Source organism: Polypterus senegalus, chromosome 12, assembly GCF_016835505.1.
Source record: "Polypterus senegalus isolate Bchr_013 chromosome 12, ASM1683550v1, whole genome shotgun sequence".
Classification (NCBI taxonomy): Eukaryota; Metazoa; Chordata; class Cladistia; order Polypteriformes; family Polypteridae; genus Polypterus; species Polypterus senegalus.
In genome coordinates this window covers 155,678,654-155,705,146 of record NC_053165.1, presented here as the reverse complement: position 1 = coordinate 155,705,146, position 26,493 = coordinate 155,678,654, and the positions used below count along the sequence as shown (strand labels likewise).

Here is a 26,493-nt window from a genome sequence, read left to right as displayed (position 1 = left end):
TAAGATGAGTTGATACTTATTGCATGAACGACAACTAATAAAAATGGAATCCAATGCAATACAAATCAACACTAATCAGCCAGAGTTGTCACCTAACAACAGACAGACTATGTGGCCTCGAGTAGCACAGAGGTGTTACAAAAAACGAAGAAATGAAGTTAAATTAACATTTCAGACAAACCACCACATCACTTTACACAAGTCTCTGTATCAAGGGCATTCTATAATAACTTCCTGCTGTCACCTATTTGTGATCACAGCTATGGCATCACAAGCCATCAGCATGTCAAGAGAGAGAAGGATTAACATAGAAATGGTAGGCTTTGACCAAGGTGCATATTGCACTTCTGCAGGGGATCCCAAATAAAGTACACAACAGGACTTAAAGGAATAGGCTGACACATTAAGGTAAATCCAACATGTGCTGTGCAGCAGCTTGTGTAAGTCCTAAAGCACAGCATGGTAAGCTGCATTATCAGATAAAAACTACTCACACAGTAATTCTGGTGAGACAGAAAAATAGTGGAATATCACCCTGGAGATTGCTTATTTGCATCTTAACTCAAAAAAGGTAAAATAATCCACAATACTATGCTTTAGTTAGATTAAATCTGGCTACTAACCAGGATGGCAACTAACTCAATGTACAGAGAAAAGTGTGGCGGTGCCAGGAAAAAAAAGGGACTTGGAGCACATGGTCTCACTTCCTTAAAGGCAGCCCTCCCTTCAACTTCACTAGTTTGGCTTGACATCATTAAGAGTTAAAGGATGCGCATGAGAATATTGTTAGACACCCCATTCCAACCCCCCAAAAAACCCTGTAAACACAAAAGTGCTGACTTCCTGGCTCCAGAGATGTCCAATGATAGTATCTGGTTATTTTTTTTCTTATTTCAGCATCCTTCCAGCTGCCAAGGAACTTACAGTACAAACTATTATACTGCATTTGTAACAAGCGTACAGTGCACAGAGCTTATAAGTAAAAGATCTGTAAACGTGAACTATAATGAATTATTGTCTTGTTGTCTTTTTTTTTTAAAGGCTTGCAGAAGGAAAAGATATACAGCTGACATGCCTAAAGGCTTGTAACACTTGACCCACGGGGAATAAACAAGTTTGCATTTACTACATCTTCCCAACTAAAGCCACGACAGCATTTCACTGCAATGTTTCTACTCATGTCAACAACTGACAGCTCTGTGCACATTTGGCAAAAATGATCTCTACAGAAGTAGAACTGAGCACACACCCATATTGGATTTTTAGTATAAAATTGTCTGATTCAGTGTTTAAAATAAAGAGGATGACATGACTTCAGACTTTTACAGTTTTTGGGTTTTTTTTTTAAAAAATACGACACAGACTCTTGGCAACTTTGTGGTTTTTGGCGGGGAGGGCAACTCAGAAGTTATCCAAAATCAGAGAGTCAATTAATTTCCAGGTTATCTTGTAACTGATTTTACTTTAAAAATTATTTCAATTTAGTGGTGATTTTAATTAAAGCCAATTACAATATTTTTACTTTATCTCTACAACTAAATAATTGGCAGGCGATACTAGACGTAACAGGGACTGAACGGTAAACCTTGTGTGTCCCAGGCACTAGGGATAAATGACCTGCTAACAGCAAAATCAAATTTAAAATAGATAATCATTTAGACAGGGCACAGGCAGGTCAACTGGCAAGCTCAGGTTCACACAAGAAGATATCAGACAACAAAACATGGAAAATTGTTATTACCCACTTGGTTTTTCAACGACTAGGCTGCACAAACTGTCTAAGAACTTTTTTTATTTATATTTCAAACATGGCAGTTTTAAAATTCTTCAAAACAAATGTGGATCACTGAGAGCAAGTGAAGTAAAAAAACAATGCCAATGTAAAAACACTCATTGTGTACATCAAAATGGAATTACAGTAAGAAGAAATTTTAAGAATCATTAATTGATATAAAATATAGTACAGTCTTCAACCTTTCATAACACTTCTGTAATATTTAATTTTTCACATACTAATTCCAGTTGTTCTCATACAGACTTAATGCCTGGATGTCAAGGGCAAAGTCCATATCTCACCTTATTTCCAATATAATCTGATGGTATATAGTCTTCAAGTGGTACAAAGGCTATATTTTTCCTCACAAGATAAAGAAGATTTCTGGAATTTCTATTAACATTTATTGCAGACTGGCTATAAAACAGACCCCTTACTTGTCACTTTTCCTGCAGGTTTATAAACAAGGAAAATTATTTCTGCAATACATTTTTATTTTTTTTAAACTGCAAAATTCAACAAATCAGACTTTCACAAATATATTTAAATTTGACACTGTTCATAATTATATAGTTTACAATAAATAATAAACCTTTTTGTCATATATATAATATTTTCATTTAATAATTAATTCAAAAGAACAAATGTAATACTATGGCACATGTCTTACTAAACAATATACTTTTCAATAATCTAAACAATTTTAAAACATAATCCAGGATTTACCTGTTTTTTGTAAACAGTACCATTATAAAAAAATAACTTTACCATACTAGAAAGAGATACTATTAGCATTACAATTTCCCTTCTAACTTAAAAAAAAAAAAAATCAGAAATGAAGCCAAAATAAAGGGTTCTCTTTAAAAGAACGAATTTTGTCAAGAATACAAAAAGCCTATGATGACATCAGCTATAACATAATTAATTCATAAACGCATCAGTCTAATGCTATTATTATGACATTCTACATGGATTTAGGTTTACTTGTTTTTTTTTTTTTTTGCTTTCTGTCAGGACAGAATAATGCAGCTTCCATAGATTCCATATATATTGTCTATTCATTCATGCTCTATCTTGGAGAGACAGGGCCTATTCTGGGACAGTGGGGACAAACTGCAGGTTACCGAGAATGCACATTAGTTCCAGACAAATCAAATGTCCCCATTCACACATTCTGGGTGTAAGAGGCAAATTGTGGGAAAAAATACAAGAACTCATTGTCAAAATGTGCAAACTGCATTGCATTGAAATGTTGCCTATAAACTTTCTTGTCTCTTAATAAATCAGTATATAAAATCGACCTTTGTTGATATCTGGGTGGATGCTATTTGACCATTACTTTAAGAAAGAAATGGAAATGCTTGAGAGATATAAAGTGGATACAAAGAGTCCCATAGCACCATACATTAAGCCAGATTTATAATAAGAATAACCTCATGCATGTAAAATAATATGCCAGTAATTCAGTGCTAATCAGATGCTCACAGACTGAACCAACATTACTCAGTCTAGTTCAGTAAATACATGATTATAAAATGTTACTAATAATCTCAGACAAGTTCAGACAGTTGCTCAATGACTTTCACCAAAACAATAACTGGCTATTGGCTAAAAACGGTACATCCCACCCCCAACCCAACCCAAGTACATTTTTGACTACATACCTCCTGTTAGTCACAGCACAGCAGCCTCAAGTACTGATGTAATTTACTACTCTAAACAGGAAAGGGAACAGTCTTGAAACCTTCAACATCTGGAATTAGCAACTGTATGCATTTCAATAATTAAGCAGCAGCACCAGCCTTCCTAGTTAGGAAGAACCCTAACTATATGCCTCAAAAGTCAACTTGTTCTGATAAAATAAATACTTGAAAATCAAAATAAAATGAAATTATTCCCTGATAAATCTTATCTGCACTTCCACATCACAGACAGTTAAGATCTTAAATTGTCACATATGACTTTAACGAGTTATGACAGTCAAAGATATACAGCTTTTGCTTAAAGGTACTCAAATGCCTTTCAATCCTACTTATTTTTGAGGTGGACAAAGAAAACTGCAAATTCAAACAAACAACTGCACAGAATAGCATTATTTGCACGTTTGCTTAAGAAATGTCTTCACCAGTGTGTTAACATGATCTGGATAATCTTGCTGTACCAAACGACTTGAACCTGGTAATACTTTAAACTTGAAGGAGTTCCGCACATAAGCTCCCGACCATTTGGCAACCTCCATTCCAAAAAGCATATCCCTTTCACCCCAGATCAGAAGGCATGGAACATTCACATCCTGGCATTTTGCAGGTACACTACTGAAAAAAAATAAAAAATTTTATAATTTTTAGTCCAACAAAATGTAAAATAGAAAGTGAATAAAAACATTTTTCATTAATTTGTTTTCCAAGCTCAGTCATTTCATTTCAGGCTTCAGTTTATCTCATCAACATTAGGGAAAGGCAGGAACCAACTCTTCATGGGATGCTGCTGCAGCGTCGGGTACACTCTCTCCCACACATACACACAGTCACAGTCAGTTTAAGGTCATGTGAACACAAAATGTTTGTGTTTTGGGGGTAGGATGAAACCAGAATAACTCAAGAAAATCCACCAACAATGGAAGGGTGTGTAAACTCCCCACAGACAATGACCCAAGATACTAAAATTGCAAGGCAACAGCATTAAATTTTATACAATCATGTTGCTAATATTTCATCACTGCAAACCTGCTCCTGATAGCAGCCTCCTTAGCATTATGTTTACCCCCAGAAAAACGAGTCAAAAACTTTTAATTTTTCAACAAGGAAAAGGTTACTATATGTAACAGAAAATGCAAAATTCATAGAAATATTAATGGTTTTTGCAGCATAATGTTATTTTATCCAATGGCAGCAAAATAATATCCTGAGAGTTATTCAGATTTCATTCACACTGTAAAGCAGATCACACATCACCCCGATGTGCCCATAATTACATAAAATCATAATTACATACAATTTTGAGTCATATTAGGGGTAAATGCCAAGGAGGTTATTAATGTGAGACACTCTCTGCTGTTCAATTTATTTAGTGCAGATTATTTTTTGCAAGACTTAAGTAAAAATTACTGTTAGTTTTCATTTTAACATATACTTTGCATAATAAAAAAACATTTAATTGCTTAATTCAAATCATCAAAACAAATTCAGAATTATGAAAGCACTCACTGCCATTTGCAAACACAGTCCTTATGCAGGATCACTGTGCAAGTTTTCTATTGCACCCAATGTCATACAAAGATAAAGTCAGCGGACAAAAAGAACGAACATGAGGCAAACCTTTCATTCTTTTTTTAAGGCGTAACATTGGCACACTATGAACTTTTGAGTGAAACAGTATGTTTCAGCTTTCTTATCATAAAAAGTTAAAACAGTGGCACAGTCTGACTCACCATTCTCTCATTTAATTTGCTATTGGATGCAACAGTGAGAGAATGGGTGTGGGGGGTTTGATGGTTGAACAGAATGACCTGCCCACTTTATATTACACATTCATTAATCTTGAAATCTTTTGTTACAAACTAATACTTAATAAAAAGCTGGGGAGTCAAGGATCCTTTCATTCTGTGACCTTTGCTCTAAATTTTCAGTGACTTCATCTACCCTTTTCTTTTGCTCATTTCCAAAGCCCTTTCTCAAAACATTCAGAAACTCTTTATCCTGTCCTGTTACATCCTGTGCTACATTCAGTTTTCAATTCAGACCTATCTCTGTGTTGTATGCCTGACTTTGTGATGGAGGGGGTGTTTCCCTTTCTCCTTATGTGTTTGTTGAGGATTTCCTCATATGTTTGTTGCCTTTTTTCTCGATTTAAAATCAACGCAATTGCCTACAAAAAGTTATAATATTCATACTTAACACCCTCATGAAACTAAACCAACATCTTACTTGGAATCTAGACTAGTAATAAAGTATTGCCTTCTACCTTCATTGGTGCAAAAAAAAAATAATAAATAAATATATATAAATATAAAAATATAATATGACCTGTAGCAAAGTGCTTCAAATTAGGTTATATAGCCAGTATGGTGCAGAGCCTCAATGGAAGAGCGAATTCCATTTTATTTTATAATTTGATGCTCATTTTAGTGTGTGTTAACCCACACAGTTTTATATGTTTTCATGTAGTAATTCCACATGCACTAGCTTATCATTTTGTGCCTAAATAAAATTCTCAAAAGAAAAAAAAAAAAAAGTTTTGAGTTTTTTTCTTGTCATGTACAGACATTCTGTTGACCTGCGTGGTATACATTCTTTGTTTCTTTAGTGCAAGACCCTACTTTGCAAATTATGATAATAATTAAAGCAACTGCACTTTTACAGATACATTGGAGACAGAGGTGATACTGGGGAAGAAGCTCTCAGCGCACAGCTCTGCAGTTTTTTTTCCTGTGGTTATTGATGTGGTCAGCTTCATCTGTAGGCAAATCTTTTTATTTCTTGGATGTTTTGCTGGGCCATATGCACATTTAAGAGGTCTTGTGGGCTCATGTTCTGGTAATTACTCCTTTAAGATTTTTTTTTTTTTATTGTTCACCAAGTATCAGTGTTCTAGAGTTATACCTGAAGTAGTTCTACAATAGTTAAGAAGATATATAAACTACATCCATTCATCTGATTTTTGTCATGTAGGAAAAGGTAAAAAGTTTGAAACACAACAATAATCACACCTGAAATATTCATTAAAAATCCTAGAGTACTACGATGACAGTCGCTGGACATATCAGATTTCTCTTTTCCTATTCATTCACTAACCTCTTGAAAAATTTTAACCCTAAATGCTTGTTCACAAATTCTTTTAAAATAAGGCTATTATGTGTCTGAAGAAAAGAGTATATATATATCAAACACACAAACATATTATTTACAAGTTTACAGTTGTATAGTTGCCACAATTATTGGCACCCCTGGTAAAGTAGCAGAAAGCGTTACAAAAAAGGGGTTATATTAGTAACTCAATTCTGATGTACATTTTCCTTTAAACAGTATAATTAAAAACATTTATTTACACACACACACACATTTTTATATTATATATTTATATTATATTTTATACACACACATTTGTGTATATATAAAGCATGAGAATTTCAATGATTCCAATGGAGCATGTCATCTCTGAAACAAGTTACTGTTACACAGTAATTCCTTTGCCATGCATAAAATGCCATGCACTATTTGCAATGGGATTTACTGGATAATGGAGATACACAGCTACATAACTAAAGTAGTATAGTTGCTGTTTCTCCAATATTTTCAGTAACTATTTATGATTTTCTACAGGCATCCCTGCTCTGAGGGAAATGGTAAACTGTACAGAGAAGCAGTGATGAATACAGTTTTTTACTCAAGATAATATTTTATATATCTCAGATGAACTACTCTGAATATTTGGCATAATAACTGCAGATGGAAATCATGGGGGGTGAATATCAGATAGAAGAGGACGATAAATTATAATCAGGAGCAGTGGATTTATGCTGTTAAAATACAGTGACAAGCACTCCCCATCTACTGTAGTCTGTTATGTTTGTCATTGAATACATATGACATATGTTGAAATATCACCTGTATATTTAGTGGAAGTAGTACATCATGCTACAGGAGACAACCAGAAGATTTACTTAAGTGTTATGTATCACAAATTCTGATGAGTTCTCATATTATTTTAGATAAAAAGACTAAGACTAATGGAAACATCGAGGTTGTGCGGTAATGGACACCATTACTTACCTGAACAGGTTACGGTAATAATTAAGCGGCCCAGTGAGCCGTCCTTGCTGTGAAAGTGAATACAGATATGCCTCAACTTCCTGCTCAGTAAGACGTTTGGATGGGTTCTGGATCCCAAATCGCTGCCCAGTCAGTAAATTTTTTACTACCTGTAATTGAAAACACATAATGCATCATTTGGAGTCTGTTGTATAGTAATTAGGGCTGCAACGATTAGTCGACATAATCGATGACGTTGACTACAAAAAATCGTCGACACTGATTTTTTTTTATTGTTGACACATCATAAACAGAACCTTCAATAGAGGTTCCAGTCACAAAGAACCACATTGGTTTTTGTAACTGCAATGCACTACACAAACATCTGGGGGCAGTATCGTTTGTTATTGTTTGCCAAGACTGCACACAGTCCTACCAACGAAGAAGAATGTCTGAGGAGAAGACGAATGTAGAGTCGGATAGAGTAGGGGGAAGGAGATGGAAAAAATTCAGATAGAAACTTTCTAAAGTGAGGGAGGCACTTCACTGAAAAAGAAAAAAAAAATTGAATGCAGATTATGTAAAGCAGAGCTTTCTTGTCAAGGCAGCACATTAATGGTGCATGAGCATCTAAAATGAAAGCATCCTGGAGATTTGATGCTGCTGCCTCTTGAATTTATGCTGGTGCTGTTAGTTAGTTAGGGTCAGATCAGGAGGGGAGAGAGAGCGTGAACGAGACTGAGCAAATAAAAGTAAAAAAAAGCTAACTTTTACAAGTAACAAATTTACACCCAATCTGTTTGTTTTCAAATAGTATTGCATTAGTGTGATGTTTTCTGATTGGTACTATTCAGGTCATACAATGATTTCTTCAAAATGTCACATATATTTGTCTCTTTCTTTTTTTTCCCCCCAGTGCTGCACACAGACAACAGAAGATATGAGCTTATTCAGTGCTAGCAGCAGCACGCAGGTGGCTGGTTGCTTGTGCTATAACAAGCTTGACCTGGCGGCGATCAAAGCACATGTACTGTGCAAGGCATGTACGCAGTCCACTGAGAAAAAAAGAGTGTTCATGGCTCACCTTGCAGAGGAACATTCTTTCCTCTGCATGTCCTGGAGTCCTGTGCAGACTGGGCGAGATCGTTGGGGGAAACGCGGTCATTGATTACAACCGCAAGAAGGTACGCGAATGAATATGAATAATGTAATTTTTTGTCAGTATGGCTTTGACATCACGGGCCTTAAGGCGCATACTAATTCAGCGTAAGTGGGAACACTCAAAGTTGAATAAAAAGACAATCAAGTGACAATGAGATATGAATAAGGCAGATTCGCCAACGCTTGTGTGTCAGCTTTTATCCATCCAGATCAGAGAATTTCCAGTCTGATTACCTCAAAACACCACTCACATCTACAGTTATTTCCAGTTTCAAATAAAAAGTAACAGTGTCAGATCCCTGGGGGGCGGTAGTATGTATCGTGATCGTGACTGAGAGAATAAAAGTGAAAAAAAAAAAAAGGGTAACTTTTACAAGTACTATACATTTAATACAGTGGCTGTTAGACGCAAATCAAATATATGTGCTTATTGTATAATATTAACAATAAGAGCAACTCACTACTCAAAACGGCAAATATACGAGGCAGTCAGGATCGAACCGGGGGACTCTTGATTATATGTCAGCAATTCCTACCGCTGCACCATGGAAGCTATTGTAACGTCCTTGAACCTTTTGTGAAAGTGTTTCTTTGATCTTTGCACTTCAGGCTTTACACATTATATAGTTTGTCTATATTTTGTCATTTATTACTAAAATATGAAAAAGTTTCAGTTTTAACAAGGCAATTTTTGGTTAAGTTAAATGCACTTTTTTTGTTTAAAGATTACATGCACTTTAGTTTGTATTGTTAAATGTATTTTTTTTTATTGTGATGGTCACACTAATATTAAAACATCTGATTATTTTCAAATTCATATGTTTCACTGTTTATTTTAATTTGATTATTATTCATTTTTATCGTGTTAATACGGAGACATAAGGATGACATTCACAAGTTGACAGACGTGAGCAGATGAGGTAAGACATGCACTGGAGCCCAGAACAGGATGTGCAACAAGTTGCAGGCATCAAAAAATAGTCAGGCATGAAATAATCATGACTAATCAAAAAATAAATCGATAAATTGAACGATTTAGTCGACTACCAAAATAATCATTAGTTGCAGCCCTAATAGTAATTAAGTCATTTTTACGAAGCAGGCCATATATATTTATCTTAGTTTAAGAAAGCACAGTTTACTATAAAAATGACCCATTTACCCAGGGGCCAGCCATGTGAGGAACAGGTACTTACAGAGTAAAACCATAACATTTACTTATGTAGCAGACACTTAATTTAAAAATCACACTTTTAAAAAAGTTAAAACATTGTTTAAATATGTGGGGCTAAGCATTTGTGCAATGATTTGTTTTTGATACCTAAGGTTCAAATTCTAGGTCAATAGTGAGGACTAAACTGCAGTTCTGAGATTTATAGTTCAATTTCTTCCACACAGACACCTTTAAGAACGTCTACAGAACAATAGCCCTACTAAAACAGAATTCTAAAACTAGACTCAAGAATGGGTGTAATTAAAAAGGTCTGAGGTATTCCTGGCTACTATCATCTATGTGAATTGTTCAATACTGGAAGCTGCTGGTGGAAGCACCTCTGCATATAATCTACAAGTTAAAAAAAGGGATGCTACAGAAAAATTTGCTAACTTCAGAGAGGGGCAGATAGCATACTTGGGCACTTTATCAGATGATACATGACTATTCAAAAGAAATCCGGAGTGAAGAGGAAGTAATTTTTATGTGGAAGTGCTTTATGTAAACACTTAAGTGTCCAAGCATTTTAAGTCACGAAACTGCAGTTAACTAGTTGAGGGCTACAAAGCACAGATTCTGCTTTACATTGTGCAGTGTTTTCCTGGCCCATGTCTGCTCAAAGTAAAAGCCAGATGATTAATTTGTACAATCTTATACACTTATAGGTGATGGATGAACATGCTGTCTGTTTTGCCTTATATAAGCGTAGAAGACAAAGAACACCACTCATCGACTGGCCTGAAAGTATGGGGCAAGGAAAGTTACAACATATATGGTAAGAGGTGAATGCCATGACTTGGTAATAGACAGCCTTCTAATAGTATCTCTGTAGTGTAGACTGCATTAATAGCCACATTTGGCAATATCATGTTTTTAAAGCACTTCATTGAACATTGGTTCATGTATCTCCAGACTCAATGGCTATACAATACATTTTTTGTACAGCCCAAAATCACACAAGAAGTGCCACAATGGGCTTTAACAGGTACTACCTTTTGACAGCTCCCCAGCCTTGACTGTCTAAGAAGACAAGAAAAAACTCCCAAAAACACCCTTGTAGGGAAAACAAAATGGAAGAAACCTTGGGAAAGGCAGTTATATAAAATTGTTACTTTGAAGATAAATGCCTTAGAGTAGGTCTAACAGGTATGTAATTGAAACATCAAAGGAATGTCAGAAAAAAAAATATAAGCAAACTTCAATTCGATCTCGACCACTGTGTGGTTTTTGAGGACAGACACATAATTGCTTATTATTACTTCTAATCTGGCAGACATCTTTACAAGTAACTTTCACAATAAAAGACATTTTAAACATATATTTCACAACTGGAGCACAGGTAGTTAATAAACCAGCTCATGGTGTTAGAGGATGCAAATGAACCAGTACTCTCATCTTTTCAAATCCACTGTTCTAGACACTACATCATAATGCCTAGAAAGTCTGAATGCTTGACCAGTAGAAGACAGCAGGTCCTACTGTGGCTACAACTTTGGACTGTGAAACACACATCTCATGGTTCAGTCTCCACCTGTTACTCTTTGGACTGGTCAAGACACATTGAACATGTGTTTCCCCGAAATCAAAAGAAAAGCTAGGTGATCTTAACCACTACCCTAGAAGCACAAACTGTGCATTTCACTAATAAAATAAAAAAAACACCAGCAAACAGAGGACAAAACACATGAGCTACCATAATTTACCCTACCATTGTTTATATTATAAGTACATCAAGTCATACAGTTATATGAAAAAGTCTGGGAACACCTCTCAGCATGCACAATAATTTACTTTACTTTCAACAAAAAAAAATAACAGTGGTATGTCTTTCATTTCCAAGGAACATCTGAATACTGGGGTGTTTTCCGAACAAAGATTTTTAGTGAAGCAGTATTTAGTTGTATGAAATTAAATAAAATGTGAAAAACTGGCTATGCAAAACTTTGGGTCCCCTTGTAATTTTGCTGATTTGAATGCATGTAACTGCTTAATACTGATTACTTGCAACACCAAATTGGTTGAATTAGCTTGTTAAGCCTTGAACTTCATAGACAGGAGTGTCCAATCATGAGAAAAGGTATTTAAGGTGATCAATTGCAAGTTGTGTTCCCCTTTGACTCTCCTCTGAAGAGTGACAGCATGGGATGCTCGATCTTTGAAAGCAAAGATTGTTCAGTATCATGGTTTAGGGGAAGGCTACAAAAAGCCATCTCAGAGGTTTAAACTGTCAGTCTCAACTGTAAGGAATGGAATTAGGAAATGAAAGGCCACAGGCACAGTTGCTGTTAAACCAACCCAGGTCTGGCAGGCCAAGAAAAATACAGGAGCAGCATATGCGGAGGATTGTGAGAATGGTTACAGACAACACACAGATCATCTCCAAAAACCTGCAAGAACATCTCGCTGCAGATGGTGTATCTGTACATCGTTCTACAATTCAGCACATTTTGCACAAAGAACATCTGTATGGTAGGGTGATGAGAAAGAAGCCCTTTCTGCACTTACGCCAGTTGCTTGTTGTATGTAAATGCTCATTTAGACAAGCCAGATTAAATTTGCTTTGGACTGATGAGACAAAAATGGAGTTATTTGGTCATAACAAAAACCGCTTTGCGTGGCGGAAGAAAACCGCATTCCAAGAAAAACACCTGCTACCTACTGTCAAATTTGATGCAGGTCCCATCATGCTGTGTGGCTAGTTCAGGGACTGGGGCCCTTGTTAAAGTCAAGGGTCAGATGAATTCAACCCAATATCAATAAATTCTTCAGGATAATGTTCAAGCATCAGTCACAAAGTTGAAGTTATGCAGGGGTTGGATATTCCAACAAGACAATGACCCAAAACACAGTTCGAAATCTACAAAGGTATTCATGCAGAGGGAGAAGTACAATGTTCTGGAATGGTCGTCATAGTCCCCTGACTTGAATATCACCGAAAATCTATGGGATGATTTGAAGCAGGCTGTCCATGCTCGGCAGCCATCAAATTGTACTGAACTGGAGAGATTTTGTATGGAAGAATAGTCAGAAATACCTCCACCCAGAATCCAGACACTCATCATAGGCTATAGGAGGCATCTACTGTAGAGGCTGTTAGTTTTGCAAAAGGAGGCTCAACTAAGTATTGAAGTAATATCTCTGTTGGGGTGCCAAAATTTATGGACCTGTCTAATTTTGTTATGATACATATTGCATACTTTCTGTTAATCCAATAAACTTAATGTCACTGCTGAACCACTACTGTTTCCATAAGGCATGTAATATATTACAAGGAAGTTGCTACTTTGAAAGCTCAGCCAATGATAAACAAAACCCCAAAGAATTAAGAGGGGTTCCCAAACTTTTTCATACAACTGTATGTACTATAAACATAAAGAACCTTGATATCATCACTATAGAGGGACAACATATAAAACTGCTGTACTTGTACAGCTGTATGAACTGGAGCAGGTTATTTAACTCTTCAGTGTTTCAAATGTAGGGATATGGGAAACTAATCCCATTATGTGCTTCTCACTCAGGGTGCTTGGATACAAGTTAGTTAAATAAAAAGCTTTTATTTATTAATTCTCATATTTGGTTAATCTAATTCAGCCACCAGAGCCTATCCTGACAGCACTGCACAGCAGGACGAACACAGACAGTTCCAAAGTGAGGATTCAGACCTAATCTCCTGTAGCTACAAGGCAGCAGGACCACCTAATGCACCACTGTCTGTCCCAAAGGGGCTACATAACCACCTAAAAATTACTACCAAGATAAAGATATTACCCTAAGGAATAATGCCAGTGCAGAATGAGCCTGTGCCAACAAGCCTGTAGTTTGTATACTGGTGTGGTGCAATGGGTAGTGTGCTGTTGGGTATGCGAGTACTAGTGTGCATGTGAGTGGGCCATGTGATGGACTGGTGCCTTGTCCAGTGCCGTTTCCTGCCTTGTGCTCAGTGCTGTGATATCTCTGCAAATGTAAATCGGATTAAGCAAGTCTGAGAACATTATGTTTAGTGTGAATCATCTACAAATAGACAGTGTCTGGATTGGGATTTGAACTGTTTCCTAAAGTGCTAAGGCAGCACCGCTAAACACTATACTGTGCTGGATACTGCCATGCACTTTAAACAATAAGTCTGCCAAATACTGTAAGTGCCCACCATGCAAGTCTTCTCACAATCTGCTTAACCTACCTGCAACTATAATGGAGGGGGAAAAAAACACATGTAGTCAATTGACCTATAAATCTTAGTTTAAAATTATATAAGCAAAATGGTATTGGAATGATTCATTCACATTCATTTTTTTAATCAAACACACACTACAAAAAATGTGTTCTGTTTATGCCACTAAATTTGGCAATTTGGTCTAATCAAACAGCTTTCTCTACATGCTAGTTCCTTTCTATCATTCTCAGTTGTATGGAGTTGAACATATTGATTATTTTTTTTACACCTTTCTATCATTCTCAGTTGTATGGAGTTGAACATATTGATTATTTTTTTTACACTAAAACAGATATGATGTGGTTCTAAGAAAAAAAAAGCAACACATGATGGAGAGATTGCACACATTTAGTGACCCGAGAACACAGGAAGATCTAATGTACTGTATTACAGCCACACAACTCAAAATGCTGTAAGCTAGAGGAATTCTTATGACAATAAGTGAAAAGCAACAGAGTACAGCAACAATTACTGCAAAGTGTTATGCAGAACCACTGCTTCCTAGTGGAAGAAAGAGAGTATTGCAACAGTAAAGAATCATGCATTGACATTCCTATTACTGTACTTTTATTTTTTAAATGTCAACACACTATTGACTGACTGAGAAATACCATTCATGGGTTTGTCAGTTCTACTAATAAGATGTCATTTGCCATGGTACTTCAAAATTCAATGCCAAAAGTATGTGTGGTTCTAGAAAGCCATAGTGATTATAGATTTTCACGGCAACCAATTTTGCAAAAGGGATTTCTTTGGAATAAACCTTATGTGTATTTAGTTCACATGGCCCTCCAGGTATAGGCAGTAGTGATGTTGGGTAAGCAAGAGTGGACTGGCTGTTTGACATGCTTATATACCATTCCTTATTTTCTAACCGGCTTTAAAAGTCAGCAATATACTGTACAGGATCAGGCACATTTGTGAAATGGAAATAATTAAGCCAGCTCAATGTTAACAAGAAAATCCAAGAGATTCAGTGAAGTTCAGTGCTTTAGAGTGTTGAAAATGCCATATCCTGCATTTGTTAGACAAACACAATTATTATGGTTTAGAAAATAGACAGAATGGGTGATAAAGAGGCAAAATCAGGAAAGAGGCTGGGTGAAAACAAGCAATTAGAATCACACTTAAAAACATACTTGCCAAGCAAATTGACATTTACACCACAAGGCTACCTGGGATAGTAACACTACATTAGAGATCCACTCCTAAAGCAACTCTGGATGATGTTCATGTTAGGTGTGACTTCCTACTACAATACATAGCACTGAAAGCTTCTGATCAGTATTTAGTAATGTTATTAGGCTCATTAATATTCATTCATTCATTTAATCTACCTATGAATCACAATTCTGAATTCCCAGAACAGCCTGTAATCAGAATTTCTTCATTATATAACAGAGTTAAACAAACATTATTAACTCTTTAGCTATATGCATTATTTTATTTTGTATCACTGTGTATTTTATACTGTTTCAGCAATACAACAGACTCCAACTTTTATTAGTCTGGGGCATAACCATTTTCCCAGTTCCTGTGCATGTGAACCTGCATCTAAAATAAGCAGAAAACTGATGACTTTGGGTAAGAAAATGTCAATTCTGGATGTGATAAAAGAACAACATCCCTTTGCATCTGTGGGTCACAGATACAGTAGGTACGGAAAGTATTCAGACCCCCTTCAATTTTTCACTCTTTGTTATATTGCAGCCATTTGCTAAAATCAGTTAAATTAATTTTTGTCCTCATTAATGTACACACAGCACCCCATATTGACAGACAAAAAAAAGAATTTCTGAAATTGTTGCACATTTATTAAAAAGAAAAACTGAAATACCACATGGTCCTAAGTATTCAGACTCTTTGCTCAGTATTTAGTAGAAGCACCCTTTTGAGCTAATACAGCCATGAGGCTTCTTGAGAAAGATGCAACAAGTTTTTCACACCTGGATTTGGGGATCCTCTGCCATTCCTCCTTGCAGATCCTCTCCAGTTCTGTCAGGTTGGATGGTAAACGTTGGTGGACAGCCATTTTGAGGTCTCTCCAGAGATGCTCAATTGGGTTTAAGTCAGGGCTCTGGCTGGGCCATTCAAGAACAGTCACAGAGTTGTTATGAAGCCACTGCATTATTTTAGCTGTGTGCTTAGGGTCATTGTCTTGTTGGAAGGTAAACCTTCGGCCCAGTCTGAGGTCCTTAGCACTCTGGATAAGGTTTTTGTCCAGGATATCCCTGTACTTGGCCGCATTCATCTTTCCCTCGACTGAAACCAGTCGTCCTGTCCCTGCAGCTGAAAAACACCCCACAGCATGATGCTGCTACCGCCATGCTTCACTGTGGGGACTGTATTGGACAAGTGATGAGCAGTGCCTGGTTGTCTCCACACATACCGCTTAGAATTAAGGCCAAAAAGTTTTATCTTGGTCTCATCAGACCAGAGAATCTTATTTCTCACCATCTCAGAGTCTTTCAGGTGTCTTTTAGCAAACTCCAAGAGACTGGGCCGAAGGTTTACCTTCCAACAAGACAATGACCCTAAGCACACAGCTAAAATAACGAAGGGGTGGCTTCACAACAACTCTGTGACTGTTCTTGAATGGCCCAGCCAGAGCCCTGACTTAAACCCAATTGAGCATCTCTGGAGAGACCTAAAAATGGCTGTCCACCAACGCTTACCATCCAACCTGACAGAACTGGAGAGGATCTGCACGGAGGAATGGCAGAGGATCCCCAAATCCAGGTGTGAAAAACTTGTTGCATCTTTCCCAAGAAGACTCATGGCTGTAATTAGCTCAAAAGGGTGCTTCTACTAAATACTGAGCAAAGGGTCTGAATACTTAGGACCATGTGATATTTCAGTTTTTCTTTTTAATAAATCTGCAACAATTTCAAAAATTCTTTTTTGTCTGTCAATATGGGGTGCTGTGTGTACATTAATGAGGGAAAAAATAATTTAAATGATTTTAGCAAATGGCTGCAATATAACAAAGAGTGAAAAATTGAAGGGGGTCTGAATACTTTCCGTACCCACTGTATGGTGTGAATGAGTCCAAGGTTTGCTATGCATATAAAAAAGAAAATCTGAGGAAGATTTCATATTGAAAAACCAAAAGCTGCAAAGTCACTAGTGAAAATGAAAGGAATCCTCAACCTATGGCTTGATGATATAACAAGAAAATCAATCACACTATTAATAATTAAGGCTTATGCTACACTAGATAAGAGGTCGTGCCTCGCCCCATACTGATCACTGTTTCAAAGATGGATTGGATATTTCTAAGACTGTTTATGTTATGAAGTCTTGCAAATAACATAAGAGGATCTGAATGCTGAAAAAAAGCTTAAAGGAAGGATTTTTACAAATAAAAAATATTACACAATCAGCAGTAGAAACACTATAAATACTGAGACAAATTTTCTTAAATATGATATCTTTGCATTAATACTCACCCTAAAGTCCTCAAGTGTCATCACCACCTCTGGCAAAAAAGGAATCTGGAAGAAGAAAGCAAAGCTTGACTTCATCAGTTGAGTAGGATGGCGAAAAATATATTCTGTAAGAAAAACAGCAAACAGATGACACAACTGGTTGCAGTACTGTGGTCCTAACTGCCTCAAGTCTTTCCCTACCCTTTTCAGGTTAGGGCTAAGTATTTGTGCAAGGACTTGTTTTATTAAATCAAAAACAAAATTACATGAGATTCAGTACAAGTAACCATAATAATAAAGCAATCCAACCCACCCTATCTTCCCAGGTCCAAAGTGTACAGCAAATCAGAAAATAAACAACTTAGCAGCAGTAGGCCAAGTTTCAACTGAATCGCTGGAAGTACCATTAATCAGTGATGCAGATATTTCAATGTGGATTAAATTAGAGAAGGAAGACTACCAACTGTCCACAGTAGATGTTTAGGTTCCCTCCAGTAGGAGGCAACAGTTAAGTTTACTGAAAGAGTACCAAAACAGAAAAATGTATGTTGAGTGGTAAAAAGCAGACACAAAGAGGCTAAAAAAGTTCTTAGGTTAAAGTGGAATGCTTCAAGAAAGAAAGAAAATGATAGTAAGTGGCATATGTGGGTACAAATAGAAAACAAAGGAAGACCATGGCAGAACATGTGAAGAAAAGTGGTAGGTAAACCATGGGGGCATAACTTGCAAAGATGTTTAGGGAGAGGCTCATCAGAGGAAGCTTACAGTAGTCTTTGCAGAATTCTGAATTGGGTGCTGATACTTGGGATTTCTAAAGCAATGCCTGAAGAATACGGTTTACTTTAAAAGAGGCAAGAATGAAGGAAAGGTCTCTGGACCAATATGAAATCAAAGTGAGAATTAAATAAGTGAGTTCATTGCCATACCATCACACACAGTATTGCAGCATGCAGTGGCACAAACTAATATTCCCCAGAGCCGCAGTGCAACATATACAGAAACACAGAACAAGTGTAAGACAGGTTTTGCGCCCAAAAACAAACCTTCTAGATACTTTGAGCACAGGAGTCCTGCTGTTGACAAATTAACAAGGACATGCCTCTAAAAAGAGCTTTAGCTTAACTGACAATTTAAAATTGGTCTGATATAAATGATGAAGGGTGTGCCATGGGATGAACTGGAATCACAAACTTGCTATAGAATTGCACCCAAAGCTACAGGGAAAAGCTATGGCACCCCGCAATCTTGTACTATATTGAAGAAAATGTATTTAATAAATTGATGAAACCACCAAAAAAGTGTCTTACAAACACAGAAACTCAACACCAATTTAAAAAGCAGTTTAGGACAAAAATAAAATGTACTGTGTGCAAATAACTGTAAATAAAGTGAACCGCAGGATTTTGAGGTGGTGACTTAGAAAAATAGTTGCTACAAAATTACTCCTTAAGACTGCTACTACTTAGGCTGTATCCTGCTGTGAATGCAAAAAAGCGTTTGACAGCAAAACAAGTCAATGCACATACCCTGCCAAAAAGCTGGATGTGGAGCATTGATGATGACGAGCTGCTGAACCATCTCAGGGTAGGTTATTGCAAAGTGCCAAGCCAGCATCCCACCAAAGTCATGACCAACCAGAACACAATGTCTGTACCCTTATTGAGAGGAGAAAAAAAAAAATAAAGACCAAAAAAAAATCAAACCAAATTGTTCAAAATATCAGATAAATTCAATCTACAGTTTCCAACAGTAAGTCATCCTTGACTAACATCAAGTACCAGAATGATAAAAGCAAAAAATACATAAACATTCTGACACAGATTTTTTAATTGAACACTACAAAGGGACAAAGCAAAACTGCCCAAGGTCAAGTTTGATACAGTGCTCACCACTGAGATGGGCAAATTCAGTACCAGGGGCAAAAGGGCCTGCGATTTTCATTGGTAACTAGCTCTTAAGAAATCAGCTCAAATGCAGACACGAATCAGTGGCAGACTGACCAGCTTTCCTTTTCAGTTATTTATTCACTCAGTCTATTCCTGTAGCTCCTTTGACACAAACAGAAATTCTCTGTTAAGACTGAGGTCACATGTCAACATCCTGGGCAACTTGACCCCTCCATTACACAGACTGAGATCATGAATGATTCTTGGGACTCTTGAATTAAATGTTAAAACATTCAGGTAAAATACTCTAATATTAATCTGTGCAAGCCAATTGCACGAGACTCAAAACTGAAAACTCTATGCATGATTGGCACGATCATTTCATGTATTTTCTTGATTCTCCTCCCTCTTTGATACTGGGCACATTTACATGCACACATATAATCAGGTTAAGGTGATTAAGCTGGAAACCTGATATTCAATAATCTGCACTTGCATGCACAAATAATCTTTTGGAGTTAAACATCATTATTGGCTGCTGGGAATCTGAAAATAAGCATGACGCCTGTGATCATTTTCTTGTACTTCATAAATATGTTTAGCCAAACAGTTTATTTATAAGTTTCTGTTACCAGACTGCACACAGCACATTCTTTTCTGCTTGACCGTGCATCCACCAAATAGTTTGGTCACTTAATTTACATTTGCTTAAATGGCTATCTTGATAGTTTGTGAGCCCTAACCCATTACAAACTTGCTGTATTTTAATGCTTTATGGAAATTAGTGCAGTCTAAAAATCAACAATGCCCATGAAAAAATGTAAATACTATTTACCAATGTGGGACAGAAGTCAATATATGTCAGGACAGTATTATTGTTTTAAAGAAGTGCAACATTAGCACTAATTTTCTTAAAACAAGCATTTAAATTACATTAGAACTGTGTGTGCTCATGAAAATGAAAGTAATGCCCCTTATTTTGGAAGATTTTCACCAGACTGTTTTCCATCCAAGAATCCATATAGAAGGCAAGTAATGAACTGCCACATAAAACTGAAAAACATGTCAAGACTTTCAGAGTATCCTGTATAATAAAAATCACTTCAAGAATGTAAACTTATCAGACCACCATATACTGTAAGAATGGAAGTAACAGTGAAAATGATGTTCATGAATCAACACAGACAACTTCATTTGTTTTCCTTTAATAGATTAGTGTTTAGACATTACATGCATAATATTTCTGAATGGCTGAATGACTCGTATTATTGATTAATTAGCTGTGTATTCAATTTCACATTCAGACCATGCTGTTACCCATATTATGGTTTGTTAATGTTTTGTGTAACAAAAACTGATGTTTCTAGAAGATTGTTTTTATAATAGTAAACTTCCATTAACAATCAAATAAAAACAACATCTAGATTGGTATGTTTTTCATATTTGATGATAGTTGTTTAAGCTCAGTTTATTTTTTTATTTACATAATACTGTTTTTCTGCAAGCTCACTTTTCAACTTTGTTTGTAACAGCCTTTACTGTGGAGCCATCAATATATATGCATTGAACATATGGTAGTGATCATAAAGTGAACACACAAAGTTGTATTTGTTTTTTTGTCATTCATAAAATCTGGCCCCCTACTGGTCCAGAAATTTTGTGCAGCTCTCCCAATCCAAAAATCCCATTATTAACACTGTAGACTCCTTCCATTTTGTCTAATTTTTTTTTCCCTTTTTATTAATTTTATTACAATCCATACAAATCAATCAAGTTTTTACAAAAAGAAACAGTTAAGAACAAATCGATCCCCACCCCTGAGAAAGAGAGAGCAAGCCAAACGGTGTGAAATTTAAGACCTGTAAACATACCTAAATTAATCAATTCTCTGTGCTTTATTTTTGTGCTTATTTTAAAATATTACTGATTAGACCCTGCCATGTTTTAAAAAAAGTCTGTATAGATATTTGTATCTATCTAGTATTTGATTTTTTCCAATTTCAAATAGTATAACACATCTGTTTCCCACTGACTTAAAAGAGGAGAGTTTGGGTTCTACCAGTTTATCAGAACAAGTCTGCGTACCAAAAGTGTAGTGAATGCAATCACAATTTGTTTGTCTTTCTCCACCTTAAACCCATCTGGAAGAACCCCAAACACATTTTGTCTAATTTGTAATATTCCTCTAGCCTAGCTTTGACCTAAGTGGACTCCTGATATACAAATGGACTTACCAAGGGTGTGGATGATATCCTTCACATCTTCCAGAAGATTACCCAGTTTGTAGTCCTCCCTCCTCCGGGGGCAGTCAGAGTCGCCACATCCACGGAGGTCTATTGCCACAGCACAATACTCATTCTTGAACTCCCGAAGCTGATATCGCCATGAATACCTGTATACAAACAATCAATGTGTGTTTATATACATTATATATCTCTATATTATAATTTCAAAAATCCTGGGACGAGACAAGACTTTTTAGCCTGGGATGAGATGTGATTTTTTCAGAGAGATACTTTCATGTCCTGCGAGACGAGACTTTGTGCCAAGAGATTTAACCACACCCGTGGCCAGAAATAAAAGACAAAAAGAGTAGATGACAAAGTAGAACATCGTAAAGAATTCAAAAACGTTGGGGCGATACACATGCAGAGCAGGTTAGAGATAATGAAAGCACTAAAATTCGAAAGTCTCAAAAAAACGATAGTAAAGATTGCATTAGTGCAAACAAACGGAAATTATTACTTGGTGAAATAACAGAACAGCGTAAAGAGATTAAATAAACTTTAAGTTGGAGACTTGTAGATCATCTAATTTGTTGCCATCAGAGAAAAGTAGTGTTTCTTCACAATGAAGAGGTGTATCCGCGAGAATTAAAAGATTTGTTGTTTGGTCAAAATGAAATGCACACACGCGAGTGGCAGAAACGCGAAGTGGCTAGCGTGTAGCGCAGGCCGGGGGGCTTGGCAAGTGAAGCCCCCTAGTGTGATATATTAAAAAGAAGTTTCAAAGAGCTGAACTAAAGACCTAAAAAACATCTATGTCAGTGTTGTTTGTGCTTCATTGGTCTAACAGCAGATTCATTTAATATAGAAACATTATCTGTCAAAAAAACAAAATTATTTCTAACTCCAATAATATATGCTCATCCATGACACTTGCAAAGTGAACCATTAATCTGCTGTTTCAAATGTTTGCTCTTGTAGAGTGCTGCAGCTGTTACCTTTAATGACATTTTTTTGTACTTTTATGATTCTGACTCTGAGGCTGTCTCCGTTATTTAGCTGACAATTAAAACCTAGAGTGAATTCTGATATGATGATGTAGATATAACATTCTCTCATGGGTTATTTGCAAGTTGTTTGACAAGGATTGTTATATATGTTGAGCACTTTAGCTATATAAATTTGGGAAGATGTTAAATGTATTTTATTGACCACATAAATTAGATGATCTATAAAACCTTGGTCAGTTGTTGGATTAGAATCCTCAGGTTATTTTACATGCTACAGTATATGCCCAGAAATTAATTTTTTAAAAAACTGTGATTCTTATGGATGTTCATGGTCTATACTGCCTGAATCCTGAATAAACACATATCAGTGTGACTAAAACATCACTGAACTACTATCGTCTATAGTCAACCATATGGACATTTTTAACAACTTGTTCTTAGTATCTACAATTGCTCATCCCCAAATGTAATGAAAGTCAATGTGCTCAAATGCATTATACTTTTCAAAGGTTTTAAATAACTAGTTTGTCAAATGTATATTTATGTTTCAAATTGATCAGATGCTTCCATTGTTTGAAAGTATTGCAGCAGGAGTCTTTAATGAGATGGTTCAGTTGAACTACTATAGCCATGCCCAATTAAGAATACTGTAAAAATGTATAATGTGCCTCTTAATTAGTATAAATAAACAACATTTTAAATACCACCAATTCACTTTTTTCCCTCCACTATAAGGACTGTGGTGCCAGGGTGCATGTCAGGGACCAATCTTGGACAAGAAAGTAGTTACTCGCATGCCCTTACATTGGGCCCATTTACAGTTGCTTATTTGGGTGACGCCTTCATCCAAAGCGACTTAAAACATTTCAGATACAATTGGTTACATTTCTTTTGGTTTTCCAATTGTAGCACAGGCAGGTCAATTCAGAGTTACCATGTAAACATCTCTGGGATGCTCTCTGGAACTGAAGCAAACCGATTAAACTCATTAAGACATAGGAGAGCATACAAACTTCACATGAACAGTGACACAGACATTCCCTGTGAGCATGCACTGTTTAATGGATACAGGGAAACCCCTCAATCACACCACAAGTACAAACTCCACAAAGCAAAATGATATGGCCAAAAATGTAACCCTGGTTTACTGGGATATAAAACACAGCTGCTATTTACCACAACACATTCTTCCCTAGAAAACTTTAAAGTCAATCAGATAAAAATGCGAGGAGAAAGGAAAAGAAATGCTAATGAGCAACTTCTATAGCACTTCTCAACGGACAGTGCAAGTGCTACACAACTCCATCTCGATTACACACCTGGGATGTAGTGTGACATATTCAACACCACATTCGGACTATTTAGGAGTTACAAAGGTGAAGCTTCAGGGCGGATGAACTTTGCAGCATGATAAGCAGAGTCTCTCTCTCTCAGGCTCTGAATTAGTAAACCAAACTCAGCTATTACCACATCTCCAGGAATCCATGAAGGAAGAGCATGAGAGGTCGGCCTCTGTCCCCAGCCGTCACGTAATGGAAGCGCAGCCCAGAGTTCTGAAAGCAGGGACATAAATAATCAGGCAAGTTGCTTCACATGTCCAAGAAAATTTACAAAAAAAAAAAAAGAAAAGAAAAATGTTATATATGACCATTATTTACAAAAAAAAAAAAAAAAAAAAAAAGAAAAATGTTATATATGACCATTATATAGATGGCTACCCTGACTGCTTTATAGGACTCTCTCTCTCAGACATACAGTGAATGCTTGGCAATGATTCAACTCTCATGTTATTTTAAATAAATCACACCAGCCCCAAGATGATTTTCATGCAAAACGGATTTCTTTCCACATTTCAAGAATGTCAGCAATAACAAGACAGCCAGATTCCTACTTCTTTAAACACGACGTTTAGAGTTATTAGAAAAGTGCTAAAACAAGCCTCATAGCTCCGGAGTGCTGTACTGTAACCCCACTGATTCGCTGTCTCGTGATGCGACTCGCAGTGTGGCTTGAAGTAAATCCAAAAGCAGTAAAATACTTAAGACTAGCGTGCCCTTCCAAAGTACAGTAGTAGATTTCAGTACGTGCAATGATTATAATTTTTCACTTGCATAATAAAATTATACATACGCACATTTACACTTAAAATACTGGGAAAATCAAAAATGTCAAAGCACTTTTTTTTTTTTGTCGTGATCTACTTCTTACCTTCATTCGGATGTAATAATGCGATCCCAGCGAAGGATCTTCCAGGCAGGCAGGGGGTTTGCGTCTTACTCTCCAGTACAGCGTTTTCCGGGGGTTAAACACTGTTCTCCACACCATACCCACGAGCACCATGCATGAGGTGATGCTACAGGTACCGTACGTTACGGACCAGTAGGACCAAGACACGAGCCGAAGGGCCACACGTGTAGGCAGCAGCAAGAGCGCCGCGAATAGACGAAACATTGCGGCTGAAGGCGGAGGTGTCTCCCCTTATACCCCCTAAAATATGTACTGTATGTACTTTTTAATTTTGCCAATACAAAGTTTTAACGTAAAAAAATGTAAAACATAAAAAACCGCTAGATGGCGCTAAAACGCGTAGTCTGAAAGCGCTAAACACGAAAAATGAAACTTCGAAAGCGATCTGTTTAATATTAATGGTCTTATTCTGGTGTTACGTCTTGCCGGGTTGTCTCTCTTAAACTATCATGTCTAACACCAGTCGTTACAAAGTTTTGTTCTGCCAAAAGATTAAACCGCAGCTGTGAAGACGTACAAGGTACACACGTTAACTAAAAACAAGAATAAAGAGAACAATTTCAAACCATACTAAAAGAAAATAACGAATATCCGTGTGGAAAATTTAAAACTTTCGTCTTAGGTTTGGGACGGTTTCATTTTACAGTGGTAAAAATCTCTTCCATTACAGGAGAACACCTGTCATAATTAATTACAGACACACACACACACACACACACACAGAGTACTGCACCCCTTGTCTACTTCCTCTTTCGGCACACTGCGGACCGACTACGCAGCGCCTGTGACCGCATTCCATTACTGGCACCCGCCCAAATGCGTGCACGCGATTGGACGCTGTGATGAGGTTAGAACACTACAATTGGCTAAAATGCACACACGTGAGTCAATACAGCGGGATAAAAGGTTACTACATGCCGCTACCCGAAAAGTACGGCACCCCATCTGTGTCAAAAAATATAGCAATTGCATTACCGTAACACGTTAGACAATGTATGTCTGGCGTAACATTCAGGACCGTTCGATGATTAAAAGTTAACAGATATGAAGGTTGGAGCATTTCACATTGTTTTTAATTTACTTCATCCAAGAGTCAGTGGTCACATTTGTTTATAATATATTTTTGTAACAATTATAAAAAAATAATAATAACGATAACAGAATGCAGTTACATGTCTTAGTAGGCTACATTAATGCGTGTCTTTTTAACACCCATCCATTATCCAACAGCATTTTACAATGGAGTTAAAACGGAGCGCAAATGTGCTTGTGGTGGCTCAATAGCTTTCATACACAGCTAGAGTCTGTTGATCGATTGATGCGTGTTAGTGGTGAAGGGTCTGTGACAAAGTGTTCAATTTTCTTAAGCATTTTCGAATGTATACGCAACAGGGGGGCGTCCAGTTATTAGTTATTGACAAATAATTATTAATACAAAATGACCAATGAAACCCTGTCGATATTACAGGATGAATGGAGAAAAACAAGTGAAATAAGTTACCTGCTTAGCTATTAATATTGGTTAACACACACTAATTCGCTGAATTATATAAGTAAGAACTTGGAAAGGAACTGATTTATTG

At 36.6% G+C, this 26,493-nt stretch overlaps 1 protein-coding gene across 2 annotated transcripts; it reads right to left on the bottom strand.

Moving 5' to 3' along the window:
- Positions 1–2,761: 2,761 nt before the first annotated feature.
- LOC120539982 (epoxide hydrolase 4) lies at positions 2,762–25,727 on the bottom strand. 2 transcript variants are annotated; one of them, XM_039770394.1, is made up of 7 exons: positions 24,872–25,727; positions 24,131–24,216; positions 21,663–21,820; positions 19,069–19,197; positions 17,564–17,667; positions 7,546–7,694; positions 2,762–4,086 (listed from the first exon to the last, which is right to left on the bottom strand). In XM_039770394.1, the coding sequence occupies exons 1-7, from the start codon at positions 25,112–25,114 to the stop codon at positions 3,867–3,869; spliced, it is 1,089 nt and encodes a 362-aa protein (XP_039626328.1). In that variant the 5' UTR covers positions 25,115–25,727; the 3' UTR covers positions 2,762–3,866. The 2 variants fall into 2 exon arrangements, with proteins under 2 accessions (XP_039626328.1, XP_039626327.1); XM_039770393.1 differs by having other exon boundaries at positions 2,762–4,089; positions 24,872–25,722.
- Between the last annotated feature and the right edge of the window lie 766 nt (positions 25,728–26,493).

Coding starts and splice junctions, on each gene's coding strand:
- LOC120539982 (XM_039770393.1), bottom strand. CDS start 25,114: ATGTTTCGTCTATTCGCGGCGCTCTTGCTGCTGCCTACACGTGTGGCC. Junction 19,198..21,662: donor GGATATCATCCACACCCTTG/GTAAGTCCATTT, acceptor CCTCTCAATAAG/GGTACAGACATTGTGTTCTG. Junction 17,668..19,068: donor ACATCCAGCTTTTTGGCAGG/GTATGTGCATTG, acceptor TTTTTCTTACAG/AATATATTTTTCGCCATCCT.